General features: G+C 27.7%; 2 protein-coding genes across 2 annotated transcripts; both read left to right on the top strand.

Moving 5' to 3' along the window:
• Positions 1-11,340: 11,340 nt before the first annotated feature.
• Positions 11,341-13,901, top strand: LOC121173813 (probable trehalose-phosphate phosphatase G). Its single transcript, XM_041011041.1, has 3 exons — positions 11,341-11,508; positions 13,167-13,401; positions 13,686-13,901. Exons 2-3 carry the CDS (start codon positions 13,174-13,176, stop codon positions 13,899-13,901), a joined length of 444 nt encoding a protein of 147 aa, XP_040866975.1. The 5' UTR covers positions 11,341-11,508; positions 13,167-13,173.
• On the top strand, positions 13,862-16,033 carry LOC100791043 (probable trehalose-phosphate phosphatase F). Its single transcript, XM_014769656.3, has 9 exons — positions 13,862-14,025; positions 14,141-14,266; positions 14,489-14,545; positions 14,646-14,747; positions 14,845-14,922; positions 15,109-15,178; positions 15,272-15,342; positions 15,496-15,588; positions 15,689-16,033. The coding sequence occupies exons 1-9, from the start codon at positions 13,954-13,956 to the stop codon at positions 15,737-15,739; spliced, it is 720 nt and encodes a 239-aa protein (XP_014625142.2). The 5' UTR covers positions 13,862-13,953; the 3' UTR covers positions 15,740-16,033.
• The last annotated feature ends 7,449 nt before the right edge of the window (positions 16,034-23,482 follow it).

The following is a 23,482-nucleotide window of genomic DNA, read 5'->3' as shown; positions in this document are numbered from 1 at the left end:
ATCTTTTTGAATATAATGATTAATTTTTTATCAATGATCGTGTGAATATAAAATTATATATTTTAACATATTTATTCTATACTTAATATCAAAATTTGAATCATGAAATTTTAATTAAGAGACATAAATTATTATTACTTGTACTAACTATTGTTATATACTCTATGTCTCGTGGGTATTATAAAGGTTTATTTTAATGTTTGTATATATTGATTGCAAAGTCTTTGTTGGTTCAATTTTTTTTTTTCCTGAATTGACTAGAGTGTAGTACATATCAAGGAAGGTGTATGTTTCAGTATTTAAAAGAAAGAAAAAACATATTTTATAGATTGATTGTGACTATGAGTGACTTAAAAAATTATTTCCTAGATCAATTGTAAGTTTGTAACTAAAATCAACCTAGTTTTTATATTGATTCTTTCTGCATTCATCAGTTCTACTCACAACCGATTTAGATACACACTTTTATGTTTTTTTAAGGAGCACACTTTTTATGTTGGTTGATTCTATATTCATTCTTGAAACAAATTATTATAGCTATTGAATATTTAAGTATTATTGAATGAGTACGTGCACCATACTTTAGATAAATTAGACATTTTGTAATTAAGTAATTTTATAGTCAGTATTAACTTATATTTTTAAAATATATATTAAATATATTTTATTTAATTATATATTAAATTTAATTTACTTAATAAAGTATTAAATAATTTTTTTTCCGCCTATACAAACATTTCAATTATGATCTTATGATTTTAATATCAACTAAACGATTTAACCTAACTTCTTATTTGTTTTAATCTATCATTTTCAAAATCTTTATTTCTTACTTTAATTTGAATATTTTTTTAAAAAAATATCAATAATTAATAATAACAATATATTACAATATAAGTTATTTATCATAAATCTAAAACATAATTTTTGTTTAAAAATATTTATGTATTACGAATTTTAATTATGAAATTATTTATATATTTAAAATATTTATTTATTATGAAATTATAAATTTGAGTGGTACAAAATAAATATCTATTTTGTATATTAATAAAAAAAATAATATTTTAAATTTATGATGGTATTAATTAAATTAATTAATTTTCTTAATCTTCATGAATTAGGTATTATCTCTGGACTGGAATATAAGAGAGAGAGAAAAAATTCTGTGTATAAAGAACTAAAAATATAAATTAATTTTAACTAATTTTTCTCAATGATTTTGGGAAGACATAACTAGCTTCTTCTTCACAAACTTCTTGGAGAGTTATGGTTTGCTAGACTTATGGAAAGTATTGAGAGTATGAAAGGTTTTTATAGCACCATAAACGGAAAACAAATGGAGACAGAGGTATAGGTTTGTAAAGTTCGGAGGGGTGCATAATCCAGCAACGTTGGAAAAACAACTGGATCAAATCTAATAATCTATATAGGAACTGTGAAGCTACATTTCAACATACCCTAAGTTTGGGAGGATGAACATATCAAAAGAGAAATTAAGGAAGGGAGATGAGGAGGAGCCAGAGGGAAAATAGTAGAACTAAACATGGATATTGCAGTAGAATTCAAAATAGAGGTGTCTAAGATGAAGTGGCTGAGCAACAGTAGAATTCAAGCACAGATACAAAATTCTATTAATACAAAGAATATGAAAGTTACATAATTTGTATGAGATCATCTAAAATGGTGAGATTATATATAGCTTGCTCAAATATATACTTCTATTTGTTCTTCACTCTGATTCCTCATGATCTTATTGAGGTCGTGAGAGTTAATTGATAACAAATGACAGAAATTAACTCTCTAATTACATAGATTATTACAAATTCAAAGACCAAAATATTGACAATTGAAATACATAAGAATTTCTTGAAATTTTGATTCAACTGTCGTCCTTCACTCAGTGTCAGGTTCTCACGTGGCACGGTTAGGGTAGTTTCGGGGCAGAGTGGCGGCAAGCTGATTACTTGGTTTGCATCCATTTTTTGTAGGATTCAGATCTTCTCGTCACTCATCACTTCAATCCTGGACAACTCTCACAGCTGCTAATGCAATGGTTAACGAATTCAAAACTTTAACAATATTACTTAATTAAAATCAATATCTTTAAAATAATTAAAATATTATTTAAAAATTAAATTTTAGTTTTTACAATAAAAATATTTAAAATTATTAATTATAAACCCAAAATTCAATTACATATAAACATAATATTCATAATAACAAAATTCAATTACAATAAATAATTATATGTATGATATATTTATTAGTTTATACATTTTACACACACATATATATATATATATATCACATAACTATTATTGATAAAAGAAAACAAATCAAAATAAATTTCATTAGCCTTAATATTTTTTAAGACAATATCTCTTCAATTAAGAATATAATTAATTATCTTTCTTAATACAATTATATTGAATATGCTACTAAATATTTTAAAAAATAATTTTAACAATGTACATATTTTTTATAATATAAAAAATATATAATTTAATCAAATCACGAATTTAAAATCTTGTTCAACCTAAGACATGGGACGACCTCCCCAAATCAAATTTGGCTGATAGAAAAAAATAGAGGGCAGAGCAGAAACAAATCTAGGTTTTTTTTGTGTGTGTGTGAACTGTGGAACTAATAGTTCTCATGGTAAGTAAATTTGGGGAATATTCTTGGAAGACCTTCCACATAGTTTGTGGTCCTTTCTCTTCCCATCTATTTACTTCCACGCAACGTCAATATCAGACTTTCAGATTCCCATCATGCCGACTCCGCAGCTTTTTAGTTTTGTTTGAAGTTTTAGGTTAGTAATATGCTTTGATAACGTCAAAAACCTTAGAGTATCTCATGCATGAGTTTCTTAATCATTTTTTTTCCCGCATAATTTTTTATGATTTTCGTAATGTCATGTCATTCAAAAGAAATTCATGTAAAATTTTATTCCAATGCAAGAAATTGTAAGAAACCACAAGAAATTTAAACTTTAGTCTTATAAAAGAAACTATTCTTAACAATGAAAGAATCCACTTTATCACATCACTGTGTTTCAATGCAGAAGAATTCATAAGAAACCGTTGCTTAGCCTAAAAAATCATAAAAACACTTTCATTGAAGATGCTCTTACTAAAACTGCAATTCTTAACTTATTCGTTGAATCGTAAAAAAAGAATTTAATTTAATTGATTCAACATGTGAATATTATATTTAATTTCTACTAATAAATAAATTAAATTGAGAATTTTGTTAAGAGTAATAGGTCATAATATAAAAATTAATTTCAAGTTTAAAACAAACAAAAACTTAAAAGTGAACGTGACCTAGCCAGTACTTGGTGAATTAGCTGATGGCACAATTTGGGAGTGGTTCAAATTTCAAAACCGCGCGCTCAAGTGATAAAATTGTGTGATTGAAAAGAAAGTTACAAACTGTATGTTTAAGACAAACATATATTTATACAAATATTATCACTCTTATTAGTTTCAACTTATTTTTATCGGTTAGATTTATATAAAATCACGCATATCACATTTCTAATTTAAATCCAAATACACACTAAATGTTGATTGATATGTGAGTCCCCATTGAGGCCTTCCTGCACTACAAATAAGCCAACAAACAAATATTCAAAGGCAGTGTTGGCCTCTGCGGAGTATGTAGTGGCAGATTCTGAAAGCAACGATTTTTTTTTTAAAATTTATTTTTTTATCTCGCTAAATTTTGGCTAAAATATATGTTTTTTTTTTCTTTCATTTTTTGCTAAAACTTATTTTGGTTCTTTCATCTTTAAATTTTTTTATTGAGGTGCTCTAACTTTTAAATTCAAAACAGTGTTATTTTTTTTTAAATATGAAACTTTTCTTATTAAACTCAACTGTACAGAAACTATATAATCCAAATAATATTCAAACAAAAAATGGGTAATAAATATGACAAAAATTACGCCAAAAGTACGTCTAACAAATAACTGAAAGACTGAAAAATATATAATATTGTATTATTTTTTACTTGCATGTGAAATTTACTTTTTACACTTTTTTATTTGAAAGTAAGATTTTATTAATTTTTATGTAAGTGAATCTAATGAGATAAATTTTATATATTAAATCAATGAAAAATATTCAAAATCATGTTTCAAAATTGATTATGTGCGAGACAATTGATTAGTGAAGTAAAAAACAAAAGTTCTTCATCTTTCTTTCTTCACAAAACAATGAAAAACTTTTTTTTACGTGAGTCTCACATTTTTTATTATAATTTTTCTATTTGACTGCAACCAAACTACCGAAGATTTGTACTGACCCCATTTCTCTTCCCTTCTCTTCATATTTTAAAAATTAAAACACACAAAAAAAAACGACTCTCTTTCTTGACTTCCACTAGCTTTTTATTAGTTAAAGTTAGGTTTTAATTATTATCCAACTATTTTTCTGTCGTCAATTATTATCCAACTATATGAGGTTAGTTGTAATGTCTTCTCTTGAAGAAGCCAAAATCAACAAATCGTGACTTGCATCTCACATGATTGTCTGGGTGAAATATATGTTATGTGATGATGAGTGAAAAGTGAAATCGAAAGAAATATGCGAAAACCAAATCAAAAAAAGAAATATATGAAAAGTGTAACTTATAATATTCAAGGTAAGTTAATTGCATTCTCCTTTAAAAGAAAAAAGAAAAAAAAGATGGGGATATAAATGTAGCTTTCAGAGAATAATTATGAATGAAAAAAAAATTGTGCAACTTGTCCTAGCTTGGGAATTTTCTTCATCTACAACAATTTGATAGATTTCAATGTGGGTGTGGCTGGCCCCAAGACTTTGATTCCATGTTTGCCTGCATAAATGTCCATGTACAAACACAGACACAAGATTTTGAAAGAGATGTTTAGGCCTACCACCAAAGCAAAGCATCACTGGTTGTTGACAAAATATAACATAGCAAATGATATTGGTGCCCAGCTAAAACGCTTTACTTACTCAAAACCTTCTACTACTACTCACCCACTCGTGGCTATGCTATCCATTGATCTCAACTCATCATTCGACAAGTGTTGGACCATATTATAAAAGAGCTTATCCTGCTTATTTCCCAAAGGACCCTAATGATGTAATTAATGCAGGATATAATAATCATAGGCAAGATCTTCCCAAAAATTCAATGCAAGATTGCAGTTCTGGATTCCAAAACAATTTAAAGGAGCATCAATTGCTCATTTAGAATATGTAATTAATTTCTACCAGACTCTAGCTCAGTTAATACTTAGTTGAGCATTAACTTATTATAAATCCTTAGTATCTGAATTTTAATTCCAAAAATTATAAAAAAGATAAAAATATGTTTTTCATCATAATAAAATAAGAAAAGTTTGAACTTTGTTTCTATAAAAAAAATATTTTTTTTTGTTTTTCAAAGATAAAAAAGTATTTTTCTGTAATTTATAATTTTTTTATAGTTTACGATGATTTTTTATCACAGGTGTAATATAGTTGGGACCGTAGGGAATAATGATAGCATGCATCTCTGCAATTTAAGTGTTAAGAAATAGGGACAGTAAGGACCATGGCTAGTCTTCTTTTTGCTGTTTGAAAACAGCTACCATAAGCATTTATCTTTTCTACATCGAGCATCATTGAAGAAGTCAACAGATTTGTTGGGAATTTTTTTGTGCTCAGAAGCGATTCTTCTTTTTGCGGTTGTTAGGCATACACATTCACCGTGTTATTTTTTTTTTCTTTTTCAAAATAATAGACAGAGGAAATTTCAACAAAAGATTCTATATCATGGAACACTGGGAGGATTTTAAATGGATAGAATTGACACTGATTACTTATGTTTTTATTACGGACATGGATAGAGAAGTGCATGTTAGGTTGAGGCTAGACTGTGAGTCTAATTAAGTTGAAGATGGAAGTGGAGGTAACTTGGTAACGAGAGGGTGTTACTGTGCTAATGGAAGATGAAACCAATCGATCTATTCAAATAGTTAAAAAAAAAATGGATTGAAGATGATGATAGCATACATCTCTTTGTTGAAGCTATACAACTTGCCCTTGAACAATAATTAGTCGGGCCGGCCCTTTTGGTGTGACCGTCCTGTGTCCATGATTAAAGGGGTAAAAAAAAAAGATAACTATAGTGTTAGGAGTATAACAAATTCATTTTTTTAACAACAACTTTATTTTGTTGGCTTTCTAAAAATCATTTAATTCTTAAATTTTAATTTTTTTTCAAGCATTAATGCAAACAAAATTTCAATTTTTACAAAAAAAATTAAATGTTTATTCGCGTGTAATATTATATATTTGTATGTACTTATGAGTAGAGAAAATATTTGTATGTTATAAAATATGAATTTAATGATTATTCACTGATATTATAAAATAATTTTACACTATTATTTAATTACAAATTACCTTTGATATAACATGATAATTATCATGCATAAAAATTAACAAACTTATCATACATGATAAGTTATAATTAAATAATAATATAAAACTGTTTTAGAGTGGATAACTTATTTTTTCATAAAATATATTACTTAATTTAAGTGATTTGGGGTGTCTATATTTTTATGGAATATATTTTCTCAAGCTTGTAAAAAAGGCCCTGTTTTGTGATGGGCCATAAAGTATCACAAGACCCACCACACAGTTACATGAGACTAATGCTGCACATATATATGCTGACAGTAGTTATAAGGATATGAGGATTTCGAACGTGAAGAACGAGAGTATGATGACGATTACAATTTACAAGTTTTTAAAGGTGTGATATGTAGTATCAAGTGATGTTAAAGGCTGATATGCATAATTATTAAGGGTAAGTAATTGAATGAGTTTAGTGCTTTTGACCCTAATTTATTCCTATGATTTGCATGATTTTGGTAATGATGAGAATAAACCACGTTTGGATATATAGGGCCCGCAAGGGGATATTTGAGAAAAATAGTGAGTAGAACTAATTTTGGAGTCACGTAATATTTATAAGAGCAAATTGTATTGATATTTTCTATTAAGATGTTAAGTGGTAGTAGATTTAGTTCTTTAAGTTAGATGTCAGATTTAAATTTTATGGATGAAAAAAATAATGATTGAAAGAAAATTTTTTTTATTAAAGATGATTAGTTAAATTTTCTTATGAAGATTAATTATCAATAAAATTAATAAATATTTAATATCGATAACATGATTGCTAAAAAAATATTAATATTCTCTAATATTTTTTTTTGAATTATACACGATATCTCTCCTTATTTAATATTTTACATCAATCTTCCTTAGAGTATTTTTTTATCAGTAAAATGTTAGCTATTAGTTTTTTAAGAGCTCTAATGCATTCCATAATAACGTGGAAAATACTCTCCTTAGAGAGGCTGACTCACACTTAAGGATGGTTACATATTCATAAATACAAGCCAACGAAGGGTTTAACTTGGTCTTGATTTTCCTACTCCTGTGACTTAGGAACTTTGAGAAAGTATTCTTATATCAAATTCTACATTGGCATCATTTGTTGAAATTTGGTTAATCCATTTCTCTCCTTCAACATGGATAGTATGTGACATCAAACTACCCGAGATAAGGCTACTCCAAATGGTCAGATGGAGGAAGTGTACTCACCCCCACTACCTTCATGTTCTCCTATCCCCTTCTCATCACTAGTACTGCAACTGTCTTTCGAGGACATTGTAAATAATGATGTTGTCACAACTGGTGCTAAAGGTGAACTCATTTATTAGCTTTTGGAACATATATAACAAGGTTGAGCCAACATCGTAAGCCATTTCCTCCCACATAAATAAACAATTTGGAGCAATGTATAAGGTAGTTAGAACATACATTGTCTTCAAATCAGGTGCTTATTATCAAGATTTTCTCATTACGAGGAACCTTAATACAATGTTGTAGTTCCCCAGTAACACACGTCTAAGCCTCTTCTTGCATTACCAATCTAAAGGTAGTTCTTTATACCACACCTGCCTTGTTGAATCTGGATCCCCTTCCAACATCCTTTTGTTAAGCACATTGTTTCCGTAGAGCCATACGTACAGGAGGGAAAGATTCTAGATAGCACTTGAATGCTTTTTTCCTAATTAAGATATTATTCGAGCTCTAGATGTTATAGTCTACAGAATTTTCCCTAAGACTTTAAGGTGGAAGCTTTTAGTCTCTCCCCCAAAGGTTGACCCATAATTGGGACAACTTTACTATGGTGTATGCTCGATGCTGTATTACTAAAAGACAAGCCCCCACATCTCACATGTTGTCCAAGAGTAGGGGTGTTCAAATTAACTTGTTATAAAAAAAATTAACCATAGATGTATATAACCAATTTCATAATAATTGGTTAATTAAAAATATTTATAAGTGTTAACTAATTTATTGGTTAAGTTAAAGTTTGGTTATTTAATTTTTGGATATGCCTGGATGTATATTTGATAACCGGTTATGATAAAAGAAATATTTGATAACAGATAATAATGCTTAAAACTTAAAACACTTTGTCGTTTCTTCTCTTTGGTATGCATAAAATGTTCCTTTTTACTCGATTACTCACAATTTCTTTACGAAACCCTAATTGCAAGTTTGTTTTTCTCTGGTTCGAAAGTTCAAAGCCCTAATTGCAACATCGGCGACCTCTATTCTTCTTTTCCTCCTCAGTGTCAACGACTTAAGGTATAATTTGCACAATTCATTTTCTCTTCTCTTTCACGTCTGTTTTGATTAAGCTTTTGCAATTAAAGACTTGGGTTTCAACTTTTCTCAAATATTGAGTAAATTTCTTTTGGATATGACAGTTTTCTTCTAGTGTATAATTTGCACAATTCATTTTCTCTTCTCTTCTCTTTCATTTGTTTTCTTTTCCTTATGGGTTCTGTTCTATTTTCATCCTTGTCCTTTCCTTCCAAAAGTTGGTGTATTAAATTTGGCGACATGGTTAAAGTGATTTTCAATTTTGTTTATCCCTATTAGCATGATATAATGATTTGATATTAAATTGTGGTTTCTTAATTTTGGAAAGTTTGTTGGCAATTTGATGAGAATATGACCTTCATTAAACTCCTTTAATTATGTGATGTAATTTTCTCTCTTTGATTTATTTTTCAATTTTGTTATTTGTTTATTTTAGTTTCTTTACCTCTTGAATGCCTAAAATTGTTCTCAAATTATTGTTCCTTTATTGTTAGTAATATCAAAATATCAAATAGCGCATTATATCAACATTTTTTAAATCTTTAATAAATTACTTAGTATAATTTTATCTACATAGTTTAATGAAAGTATTGTTAGCTACTCTTTACATAAATATTCTTTGTTATTTTAAAAATTACGACATCAAGCAAATTTCTCTAATTAATTAAATCATTTCAACAATCTATTATAATTTATAAAATACTATAGCTTAAATTTTCAAATTATCACTTTTATTTGAAACTCAGTCTCATTATATATTTCATTATTTTTCATTTGATACATATAAAAAAAGGTTTCACCTTTACCTTTCATCACATTGTCATTCACATTAAACAATTGTTGGATTATTTTATCAATTGGACAATCATAATTAATGTTATTAGTTTTCTCTAAAAACTCAAATTAATTAGATGTCAAAAAGTTAGAACATAGTGTCGTTATTAGTCTCAATTATTTAATTTGATCATTAATATTTTTTTATTATAATAGAGAATTTTTTGTAATGTTGATGTGCCAGACCTTGTGTGGACTAATTACTATGATTTGTAAGTGAGCTTATGACATACCTTTATTTCTATTCTTTTTTGCATGTATAGTTTTCTCATTGAGACCTCACAGAAATTAAGGTATCATGGAATATAAATAGTTTCTCTCCTCAATCATAAACACTAAATGAATCAAATGTCATATGCTTATTAAGGTAATTCTAAAATTTTAGTATTATACATGTTGAAATTTAGGGATTAATTATTTAATTATGATTACCGAGTTTCTTTATATATTAGATTTTTTAGCTACAACATCGATCAATACATGATGATCAACACTTTTATACTAACTCATAATTAAAAGAAACAAATCAAAAAACATATAAAGCAAATCAAACTAATAAAAAAAAATGATAAGATCGTATCTTTTTCAAATGTCTAGAGAGTTATCATTTAAAAGAAATAAATCAATACTCTCTATAAAATAAAAGTAAAAAAATTAAAAGATCCTAATTAAGTTACATATGAAAGACTGAACTAATATAACACCATTTAAAAAACAAAAGGTTTACAAAATTTAGTAAATAATATAGATTTATCCACACTTTTTCTTTGTTTCTGCCATTGATGTTTTATCTTTATCAAACTCTGAAAAATCATGAGATTAGAAAATAGTATAACAATGAAGCATATTGCGATATGTGGTCGAAGAAGAAATTTAAAAGAAAAGTAGAAGTATCTGGTAAGAAAATAATCAATGAGATGAAAAAGTAATTAAAAAAGAAAAATAAAATTAAGGTATAAACTTACTCATAATTTATTTTTGTCATTAATATTTGTGAACATTTATAGAACAATCAACAATGAGGCATGTAAATAATGGTCAAAGGGAAAAATATTAATTATAATTATTCTAATAAATTCAAAATAATATATAGTTATCACAATTTTAAAAAATTCTAAAATAATCTTAATTTCCTTTTTTATATATAATTATAATTGATTACTATGATACTATAATATTCTACTTCTCCCATTATTTATATCACATCTTTTTATATTCAAATGTATGATAGAATGTCAAAAAATTTAAAATAACTCGCACACAATTCCACGTGTTATATAATAATTAATGTTAAAGTAATAGTTTTTTAAAATAAAGTAATATATATTCTTTTTAAACAGTTTATGATCAAATGAATTTATTTTTAAATTATTGACAATCTTTTCAAAAAGTTATTAAAGTTTAATATAAATTAAAGATATAAAGATATTTATTAATTATAAATTTCAATTTTAATACTATATATATTTAAAATAATTTATTATAAATTTAATTATCTAAAAAATATTTATCTTGTATAATATATGGATTAAAATAATAATTTAAATTAAATAAAAACTATATTAACTTTTTATTTTATTTATACACTTAATTACAATTAATTAGAAGAAAAAAATATTCAATTTAAAATAGGTGTGATCGAAAGTAAATCAGGAATTAAATATTATGCAAGCCGTGAATAATGGTAACATCATAACGTAAATGAAACCAACTTGATAGGAAAGCCTCCTTATATTCTCAAACTTATAAATAGCTAAAGCCTCCCCTTGTTTCTTGTCCTTAATTAGCTCCTCCCATTTCTCGTTTTCTTTGTTTTCTAATTTCATTCAAGGTGATTTTTTTACATTTTGTAATTTCATTCTAGCCTTCTGGGTCTCTCAAATTTCATCCCCTTCATGTTCGTTGTGTTTCAAGCTCCTTATGCGATTTATGCACCGCTGAAAAAAAGTTGTAACTGAAAAATCTGGTATGTTCTCGATCTTCTCTCCCCGCTTATCGTGAAATGATCCAAATTCATGATGTCATTGTGTGAAACGTGTTCCGAAATCAATTATGAATTCAATTCACCTGATGCGTATTCTGATAATGGCCTTATATGCCGATGAATCATTGATCAAACCATGATTTTTTTCCTCTTCTGTTTCCAATCAGCTTTTATCATTTTTTTCTCTATCTGAAACTGTTTTGATTTGCATTTTGTCTTATATGTGCAAAATGCCAGGATGAAATAAAATAGTGGGGCATTTTGGGCCAAAGGGACATGAAAAAATTCAGCCAAGAATTCTTGCATTTTGCCTTGTTTTGATTTGTTTTCTCCCTTGCTACCGCCATTGATTTTTCATTTTTTTTATTATTTGGGTCATTTATGACATTCAAATCTTACATATACGAATCAAAATTTTACATTTGATTGAAAATTCATATTGCATAATAATTAGGCAATGATTTGACGACCCATGTGTTAATAGGAAATATTTCTTATCTACCATATTAGCCTGTCTATTAAGAAAAGTTAGGAAAAGATGTTGCAGTATAGTTTTTTTTAATAGTTATAAAAGATGTTGAATTTTCGAAAACAAGCATTTAGTTTATTAAAATAAATGTGGGAAAGGAAAAGCACAAGGCTATTAATGGATGGTTTTCATGCCAGATTTAGGTCAAAGTTTTTCACACGATAATAATTATTGCAACCCCAAAACTATGTCAAAATTGACCTTTAATCTAGGCCGGATGGCTGCCAACTGTATAGTAACAATAGCATCTGTAAAGCAAATTTGATATGTATCCTAAAAAACAGGCAAATTTGATGGTGGCCTAACAAATTTTCTATTTATCTCTTTCTTTCTCTTTTTTTTACTCTCCTTTGTTTTAATTTTTTTTTATAGGAGAGGTATTGGAATTTGGTTATGTCCTTAATTTTTGTTCACGTTGGTCATTGAAGTATCTAGTCATTGAAGGATTCTTTTTGTATGATCATAAATATTAATTTATCGTTTTATATATATTGGAATGTAAAGTTCGTGCATTGGATCTGCAACTAGAAGTAATTGGCTGACAATTACTATTTTATCTCCATTCTAAGCTCGGTACATGCCTCACACACAACTGCACATAAACATATAAACATATTGCTCATAAAATGCATTATGCTACAGACCTTTATGCCAATTGTTAATATAATATTATTTTTGTCTTTAATTATATAATATAGTTGATTAATTGATGTTTTTTTTAAGAAAATTGGTTAATTATATAAAATTAAATTTATTTATAATTATATAATTTTTAAAATTTATCTTTAACTTAAACATATTCATCTTTTCAAATCTTTATAGGAGAGAGAAAAAGTCAATTCAGAATAATTAGAAAAAAAATTAATACAAAATAATCAATGCAGTCTTATTAAAAAAATATTTTTTTATTTAAAATTATGTCTTATAAATAAGAATGGAGAGAGTATTTTATTTTCTTTTGTTACCGAATATTTTTATAAACAATAAAAAATCTGATATATATATATTTTCATTAATGAGAAAAAAAAGTTCTTTATCATTTAAAGATAAGCTCAAATAACTCACATATTTATACTATTCTCACTTATCTGATTCCTATCAACAAATCAAGACTTCGAATGCATTCAAGTTTGCAAGCTTATTCTGAACAAGATTCACCACCCTCACCTGGGAAGGGCTCAAGAAGCAATTCAAGGAAAAGTACTGGAAATGTGGATGATGTAAGGTCCAATGGTTGGTTAGATGCCATGAAGGCTTCTTCGCCTCCTAGGAAGAAGCTAATTAAAGGGTCCAGTAATCAGGTTGCTTCAATTGACGATGACTTTGAAGACTATTGTTCATGGATGGTAAAGTTGCTATTTAATTTCATTTCATCATTCAATATTTGTTGGTTGCTTAATTTATTTGTGATTGTAGTTGTAGTTTTGTCGCATTACTTGATATTATGGAAAAGTGTGGATAAATATGGTTGATCCAGTCACTATTACAGTACGGTCAGAAACAAGGAAAAAGTTTGGTGTTGTGACCGAAATCATGGTTCCAAATCATTTTTTAAAACTTTGCATTGACACATCTCATTTTAAAAGTTTTTTTCTTTCTAGAATGTCATTTATTTGTTTCTTTTTACCAGCTTGAATATCCATCAGCACTAGACTCTTTTGAGGAAATCATTGACCTTGCAATGGATAAGAAGATTGCAATGTTTCTAGATTATGATGGCACACTTTCACCAATAGTAGATGATCCGAATTGTGCCTTTATGTCTGAATCTGTAAGTAATACATACTGGATTGTCATATTATATCTTATATTAGTTAAATTAAGTCAATTCTTCTTTAGTTCATAGTGTAAATACTATCTTCCATTTTTATTTTTGTTCTTTCTCAAAACATGTTTAGATGCGTTCAACTGTGAGAAGTGTGGCAAAACATTTCCCCACAGCAATCATCAGTGGAAGAAGCCGTGACAAGGTATCTAGGATGATCATTAGTTTTACATCATTTATTGAGTTAAATAGTAAATATTAATTATTTTTTGTTTATCAGATTTACTAAGTCATAAAGCCATGGTTACTTCATTTTTCAGGTTTTTGATTTAGTTAAACTAACAGAACTCTACTACGCTGGTAGTCATGGGATGGACATTATTGGCCCTGTTAGTGAGACTTTGTCCAAAAATCACCCAAATTGTGTCAAGTCTAATGACCATCCGGTGTGTAATAATAATGAAGCAAGTTGCCACCTTTTTTAATCAGCAAATGTTTCGTTGTTAGTTTTGTTAATTAGCGAGGAGATTTAAATCAGCAACCTCTCTCTCTTTCATTTTTTTTTCATCCTTAGATCAATTTTATATTTCTTGTCACTGTTTTACATACCGATAAATATCAAAGAACTAATTCAGAAGTTCACTATGACTCAATTTAAATGTGTCTAGGGAAAGGAAACAACTCTCTTTCAACCTGCAAGAGAATTTCTATCTATGATTGATGAGGTGCAAATTCTCTCTCTATCTCTGTCTCATATTAAGCGAGAAACATTCACCTTTTTCTCTATAATTAAAAAGAAACTAATGATGGGACGATTTCATGCAGATTTTTAGAATCCTCGTAGAGATTACTAAAGATATACAAGGAGCAAAAGTTGAAAATCACAAGTTTTGTGTTTCTGTGCATTACCGTAATGTAGAAGAGAATGTAAGTGTTGGTTGCATCAACCATGAAGAGTTGATATCTTTTTTTCACCTCAATCATTTCATAATCTTTTTTTTTTTTTTTACTTAATGAACTGCAGAATTGGACAACGATTGGACAACGTGTCCATGATGTCTTGAAAGATTACCCTCTTTTACGTTCAACTCATGGACGAAAGGTATGTATGACGAGCATTCTTAATTGGAAAATAGACACTTTGTTCTTAGCATAATTTTTAAACATTTTATGATAGTTACTAATTTATAACTTTAGTAACTCGATATTCAAGTTTGTTCAAGCACTCCATAGTGTAATTCAATTAGCTACATCATAAATATCTCTTCCCTATGTTTTGGTGTGGTAGGTTTTAGAAGTTCGTCCTGTGATTGATTGGAATAAAGGAAAAGCTGTTGAATTTTTACTTGAATCTCTAGGTAAGAACCTCTCTTCTGTCTCTTATTACATACCAAGTATGACAAAGGTGTTTAATCATGATATTGCTGAACATGCAAAATGGTTTTGTGCAGGGTTAGCTGATAGGAATGATGTACTTCCCATTTACATCGGAGATGACAAAACTGATGAAGATGCATTCAAGGTATTCAATTTAAGCTGCGTAAAATAGAATTTTCGGTTTTTTCTTTAATCGGATAGGTTAATTATTATGCTACAAACTTTGACGATTGCATTGAACTTTTTTTAGAATCCAAGAGAAATATATTATACATTGAACTATGTTAACTATATATAGATGTTGCGAGAGAGCAATCGAGGTTATGGAATTTTGGTTTCATCAGTTAGGAAAGAAAGCAATGCCTTCTACTCTCTTCGAGACCCCAATGAGGTTCAAATCTCAACATAGTTATATATGCATTCTTGGCTATGCAATTATTTTGTTTGATTCTTCTTGGTTAGAATTAATATTATTTCTATAATACGTGTAGGTCATGAAATTTCTTCAACTATTGGTAAATTGGAAGAATCAAGAAAGATAGCATGGGAAGAAGTAAACGCAAAATATTATAATATATATTGATAGCATTTTGTTTCATTATATCAATCACATAGATTTTTTAGGACTGATTTCTTCCTCCGGTTTGATGTCTAGTAAGTTTTTATGAATGGAAGCTAGTGGATTATGTGCATTAGTGGTTATTATTCTATATACCATTATAGTATTTTTTTTTTTATTCTTCTCAAGTTGTAATGTTTGAGATATCAGTTAGCTAGCTAAAGCTAGATTAATTAGTATCAATTCATGTATTATTAACTGCTTAATGAGCAAAAGTTATGAGAAAAAAGTAATATTATTTATACATTAATTAGTTTTAATAATAATTTATTCAATATTTTTTATTACCATTTATTTTATCACACAATTTACTGTTTTTTTCTATCTCTTTTTTTTATATAAAAATATACTTTCTATCGTATGTGCATTAAGGAATCAATATCATTGAGAGATTTATAAAAAAAATACTATTTTCTATACAGAAAAAATACAGTATTTGACAATATATACTTATTTTTGTAAAAAAAAAAAAACTTGCAACTGCTTTATAATTTTAAGTTGTGATAAAAAAGTAAATGTCGGATGATTAGGGCGTTAGAAGAAAAAAAAAACAGGAAACAAGACACGACGGAAGTCATTAGGAAATTGTCTATTTATTGTTTTCAGAGAAAAAATTCAATGAAAAAAGGTACATATATAATTTACAATAAGGACAACACCAGTGAAACAAGATATTATAGGACATAAATTATAAAGTAAATTATACATGCATGTTTAATGAAAGAAGTTGAAAATATTTTTTGTATATTAAAATATATCATTTTAATTAAATTACATGTCTATTCTTTTATGAAACATATGTTTATATTTTATAATACTTATATATAAAAGGCTCTTATCGATTTTTCACCTTAAGTTTATAAAATGTCAAGATCAATCCGAAAAGAGACTCAACTAGTGCCCCTGCACAACCCATATAATGTTCATAAAATTTGTTATTTGAGCCTTAAAACGGGATTAAGGATCTAATCAAGTTTCATGGAAAGTTAGGTTAATTTTTTTGAAAAAAATTATTTTTAAATGTGATCTTTAACAAAAAGACATATTAGCTAAAATTCATTATTAAGTCTTATTACAGTAAAATTAAATTAATAAAAGAGATTAAAAGTCATTAATAATGAATTAATGAGCTTAAGACTAGTTTTGAAGCCTTAATTGGAGACTATGTTAACTAAGGATAAATATGTAATTTCATCCTTATTATATTAAAATTTAGTTAAAATAAATTATTAGGGTCACACTTGTGACACCCTAATTTTTTTAGTTTGTGATTAAGTAATTTTAATTAAATTAGAAGAGAAATTATATTAAATTTCTATGTCCTTATACATATAATATTGTATTGTTTAAGTGTTGAGGGCTGAGTTGTTATGGGCCTTTTGTTTGGACTATGGAATTAATTTTAGTGAGATTAGTCCATCTCCTTGTGAACAAATCCTAAACCTAAGAGACATCCACCCTCATTTTTCTCATTTTCCCACTCACTTAAAATGCTCTTGCTTTCTCTCTTCCTATCAAGACACATCAATCTCCTAAGATTAAAGAAGTCTAGTCCCTCATCAAGATAAGATTTCCTTGCCTCTCCTTTTTAAGTTGGTAGCTTCCTTGAAGATTGGTGAGCTCTTCCTATTTCTTACTTTCATAGATGAGTTCAACCAAACTTGAGTTTTAAATTCCTAAAATTTGACTTGTTTTGTTTTGGGGTAAATATTTGTGCTTATGTCGGTTTGGGAGGAAGTTCCTTCCTTTGGGTCAAAGTATCTTCCTTTTTCATCTGCCCAAAAACATGAAACTATAAGGTAAGGGTAATTCACATTTTTCTTGTTTTTTTTAATGATTTGTGATGTGTTGAAGGGATTATCAGTTTGGATGTGTGGATATATTGATTGTGATGTATTATGTTGATGGTTTGATGTGGAAATACAAAAATCTTGATGTGAACATGTTGATTCAGTGTAGTGAGCTTTTTGTGGTAGCTTTTGATTTGATGATGAACGCATTCAATGTTGTAACATTTGTGTTAAGTGGAATGGTGTTGGATATAAGAAAAGTTGAGTTTTTGAGCGAAAATCAATGTTTCTGCTCCTATTGAATCATTTAATTTATTAAAATGCTCTATAGTTGATTAAAGTGAGTCTCAGATATTGATTCCTTGTTATAACTTATGTATTAATCGATTAAATAGTATTTTAATCAATTTATTCGAGTTACTAGAGTTGTTTAATTGATTTTGGTTATGTTTTAATGGATTAAAACAATATTTAATCAGTTAAATTTAGCAGAGAATGACCATAGTTCATTTATGCTAGTTTTAATCGATTAAAAATTGTTTTTTCTATATAGTTGATTAAATCAATCAACAATCAATTTTAGTATGGGAATAATTCAAAAAAATGATTTACATGAAAGTTGTAATCTTAGATGTTAGTTAACTAATAACTTTGGTATCACTCGAAACAAATGTTTACAACTTTAGATATGATCAAATTAGTGACTTGTTAGAATTTGATAAAAGTTTTACATTTTAGGTATAATTTACTTTCAAGTCAGGTCTTGTATGTTCACCAATCACCACTCCAACTCTCAAATATACAACTTTAAGCTATCCACACCAGATACCAAATTGTTGTACAAGACAATAAATGCATTCTCTTACTTTATGTTATTGAATGATTTTTTTTACCGTCAATTTTTTAATTTTTATAAATAGAGTTGTCAAAGTGTGCCAACTTGATTAATGTAAATTGGTTTACCACAGGTTTGACAATAAACGAATCACCTCAACTAGACTGATCATTTTTTGACAAGTCAAGAAAAACTCAACTCGTCCTAAAGTTAATTTGCATAAAATTAAAATAATTAAAAATATATAGAAAATTAAAAAAAATGTATAAAAATAAGAAGTCCCAGACAGTACATGCAATGGAATAATAATGAAGTTGTTTTGACAGTGAAAAGTAAGTTCAACAAATTTTCCTCCTATTTTACAAACACATGCAATTAAATCAAGTAGCTAGAATTGCGTATGTCAGAAATCTCATATTGAGGTGGAAGATAATATTTATAGCTTTGAAAATTCACGTCCTACTGAAAATTATTTCCTGATTTATTCAATCTTACACTACTTATTGAGTCTCGAAGAACACATTTAAGGACCTCAATAATGTAACTATGTATGGAAAATGCAGCATGGCTATGTGGATATCACGAAGTGGAAGTTGAAAAGGACTCTGGATATCACAACTTAGGATTTAATTTATCAAACGAATCATTTCTTTGATGATGTGAAGACGACCATTAACATTCACGAAAAAAAGAAAGAAAAAGAGAGATTGTAGGGAAGATAAACAATAATTGTTTATTAAAAATAGAAACATGATTTTAAGTAGTAATGATAAATAGCTCACAGTTTTGCCAAAATATTATATTGAGTTCGTACTTTGTATGATAGCTTAACAATTTCAATTTTATTATTAATGAAAAACTTTCTATTTCTATTTGCATACTATTTAATAAAGCGTAAACTAATCTATTTATATTTTAATAATCAATTGTTTAGTCCTTGCATCTACAAATTAAAATAGAATATATATATATATATATATATATATATATATATATATATATATATATATAATTCTATCATTAATTCTTATTTTTAATTTTCAACCACAAATGACTGACATAGCCTCATAGGAAGAAAACATTGTCTTCAAGCTCAAAGGGAGAGTCAATCTCTAAAGATTATTTTCTTAGGTGGAAAAATCCCTTACCATGTGTTTGGATGAGAGATTTAGAAATTTTTAAGAAATTCAAATACACAACATTTTAATTGCCTTGATTTAAATTTTTTTCATTTTGTAAATATTTTGTTTGGATGAGACAATTCAATTGCTTTTGTCTTTTAATTTTCTTGTTTGGATAAAGTAATTCAATTTGAATGAAATTCAAATTTTTAAATATTTATTAAAATTACTTATATTTAATAATTAAATAATCAAAATAATTTCTTAATGTTATAATTCAAATTTTTAGAGATAATGATGATGACATGTAACTCAAATTTTTAATTTAAATGGAGGTGATGATGATGATGGATCGAGAATTCATCGCCACTGTTGGATATGCCGAAAATTGAACTTTGACTCATCAACGACTGATGATGCTGTTATCGCTACATCTCCTTCTGTCGCCTGAGCTCCAAAACCTTCTGATGCAAATTTGAATGCTTCGTTGACATGAACGTTGAACTCGCCGCCGACTGGTATTCCGGTACCAGCCTCCCGGACTTGAACCTCATGCCACACGCGTTGCATAGAGTTTTCGATCCCATCGGTCCTGTTCACCACTGTGGCGTCTTCTCCGCACCACAATGAAGGCATTTGCATCCAGAACACTCCACATTCGTTCCCTCTCTCTTCTTCGCTTGCGGCGACTTCACCTGCTCCGGCATGACCAAGTGGAGCAGGCGGGTGGACCAGTCCCCCGGCACCTCGCGTGAGCGCTTGCTGCATGCCCTCCCTGGGCAAGGAGTTTTCGAGTGGAGAAACGGTGAGTTTCGCAAGGTGCCGTCATAGGCTAATGGCGTTAGGCTAATGGCGTAAGCGTGTCAGTGGAGGAGGAGGACTCCGGCGTCAGAAATGGTAGCTCGTGACGCCACTGAAAGAGAGTTACAGAGTGTGGCTGAGAGAGGGAGAGAGCTGGTATGCTCTGAGGAATTTTAATTCTTTTATTTTTGGTGAAAATTTGAAATGCTGCTAGGTTAGTATATTAAAATGCTGTTAAAAAATGACAACATTTTAATTACTTTTAAATATCTCATCCAAACATATTACATTATGGGAAAACATTTTAATATTCTTGTTGAAATACTTTGACCTGTTCTAATTTCTCCATCTAAACTCATTGTTAAGCTTATGAGCTTTAGTTATTAGGTGAGACTTTTTGTTGTTTAACTCATAACAATTGGTTAGTTTTAAGAAAATAAATAACTTTATTTTTTTATTATGTTTGTCTAAATTATTTTTATTTAAAATAATTAATTTTTTTATTTGTTTTAAGAATTAAATCATATTTACTTATAAAAGTACTGATTTTAAAATTATTATTTTAAATTTAAACAAACTCACCTAATATATTCTTATTTGAGAATTGATGTACTCGATTGCTGCATTCCAAAACACTTTATCAATGACATTTTACTAATTTGTTTTTACTGGTCAAAATTTTCTGACTAATCTTATTCATGAAGTCGATCCTTTCAATTACAACACTAATATTATGAGCATAAACTCAAAGGGAGAGTCAATCAATTAGGAGAAAGAATATCTTAGACTTGTAAGCCTTTAGTTATCATAATTTTTTTTATATGTAACTGTTAATTTGACACTAATGAGTAATGATACTTACATTTATATTTAATAATATAAAATACATTATGTAATAAAAAAATACTTTTATAATAATTTAAGTAGAATTTTCTCCCATCATTATTTTTTTCAGTTGTTCACATCTTTTTCATATTTTTTTATTTGTCATATTCCTTATCATTTTCATCATTTTTTTTATCTATTTTCAGTAGTGCATGCAATATATATATATATATATATATATATATATTAAATGTAAAAAAATTCTTAATAAATTATTTCTTTGTATTTATACATGTTATAATTTTAAGTCTTCGAAGAACAGAAAAAAAATTGTGAGATAATTTATTTGTACAATTATTTTATCCAATTTAATTTTACAATTAACAATGAAATAAGAAAAACAGAAAATAAATACAAAATAAGATTAACCACATGTTTAGCTTAGCTTTAATATAAAAATAATGATAATTTATTTTGAAAACTGACAGTTTTTTTTTTTATGAAAATAGTTGAACGGAAAGACACTCCCAATACTACCTAATAGGATGTCAATGACATGTTAGGATTACCAACATACATTTGCCTATAGATTGCACAAATATTTTCACTCTCAATTACAGTTACTCAATTAGTCTCTAGATGCCAACAATTAGTCTTTAGATGCCAAAGGATTTTCTTAAGGAGGATTGTCCACCAAACAAAAAAGTGTGATCAAAGGAATTTGAACCCACACCCATAAAATCAATAATATGAAGTTATCATTGTATTAAAATAAGTTAAGTAAATTAAAAATTTAATTGCAAATTAAAGACTTGTGATTTTCAACCTGCAAGAGAATTCCTGCCTATGATTGATGAGGTGCAAATTCTCTCTCTATTTCTCTCTGTGTCTCATATTAAGCCAGAAACATTCAACTTTTTTTTCAAGAATTAAAAAGAAACTAATGATGGCACAATTCCATGCAGATTTTTAGAATCCTCGTAGAGATTACTAAAGATATACAAGGGCAAAAGTTCAAAATCACAAGTTTTGTGTTTCTGTGCATTACCATAATGTAGAAGAGAATGTAAGTGTTGGTTGCACCATGAATAATAATGAAGTTGTTTTGACGGTGAAAAATAAGTTCAACAAATTTTCCTCCTATTTTACACTACTTATTGAGTCTCGAAGAACACTTTTAAGGACTTCAATAATGTAACTATGTATGACAAATGCAGTGTTGCTATGCGGCTATCACGAAGTGGAGGTTGGAAATGACTCTAGATATCACAGCTTAGGATTTAATTTATCAAACGAATCATCTCTTTGATGATGTGAAGATGATCATTAACATTCACCAAAAAAAAGAAAAGCAAAGGAGATATTGTAGGTAGATAAACAATAATTGTTTATAAAAAAAAAAACAGAAACATGATTTTAAATTAATAGTAAAGATAAATAACTCATAGTTTCCCCAAAATATTATATTGGATTCTACTTTGTATGATAGTTTAACAATTTCAATTTTGTTATTAATGAAAAACTTTCTATTTCTATTTGCATACTATTTAATCAAGCATAAACTAATTTATTTTTATTTTAATACTCAATTGTTTTGTCGTGGTATATACAAATTAAAATAGAATATATATATATATATATATATATATATATATATATATATAATTCTATCATTAATTCTTATTTTTAATTTTCAACCACAAATGACTGATATAGCCTTATAGGAAGAAAACTTTTTCTTCAAGCTCAAAGGGAGAGTCAATCTCCGAAGATTATTTTCTTAGGTGGAAAAATCCCTTAAGCTTATGAGCTTGTTATTAGGTGAGACTTTTAATTGTAACTCATAACAATTGGTCAGTTGCTTATTTTAAGAAAATAAATAATCTTTTATTTATTTATTATGTTTGTCTAAGTTATTTTTACTTAAAAAATATTTTTTTATTTGTTTAAAGAAGTAAATCATATTTATTTATTAAAATACTTATTTTAAGTTTAAACAAACTTATCCAATATATTTTTATTTGAGAATTGATGTACTCCGTTGCATTCCACAATAATACTTTACTAAACTTTTTTTATTACTCAAAATTCTCTCTGAGGAATCTTATTTATGAAGTCGATCCTTTCAATTATAGAACTAATGTTATGAGCATAAACTCAAAGGGAGAGTCCATCCCATCAAAAATAATCTATTAGGTGAAAGAATCTCTTAGACTTGTAATCCTATAGTTATCATTTTTTTTTATATGTAAACATTAATTTGACACTAATGAGAAATGATACTTACATTTGTA

The sequence above is a fragment of the Glycine max genome, chromosome 17 (genome assembly GCF_000004515.6).
Source record: "Glycine max cultivar Williams 82 chromosome 17, Glycine_max_v4.0, whole genome shotgun sequence".
Taxonomy (NCBI): Eukaryota; Viridiplantae; Streptophyta; class Magnoliopsida; order Fabales; family Fabaceae; genus Glycine; species Glycine max.
The sequence above is the reverse complement of the archived record's forward strand: the minus strand, read 5'-3'. Positions and strand labels throughout refer to the sequence as shown.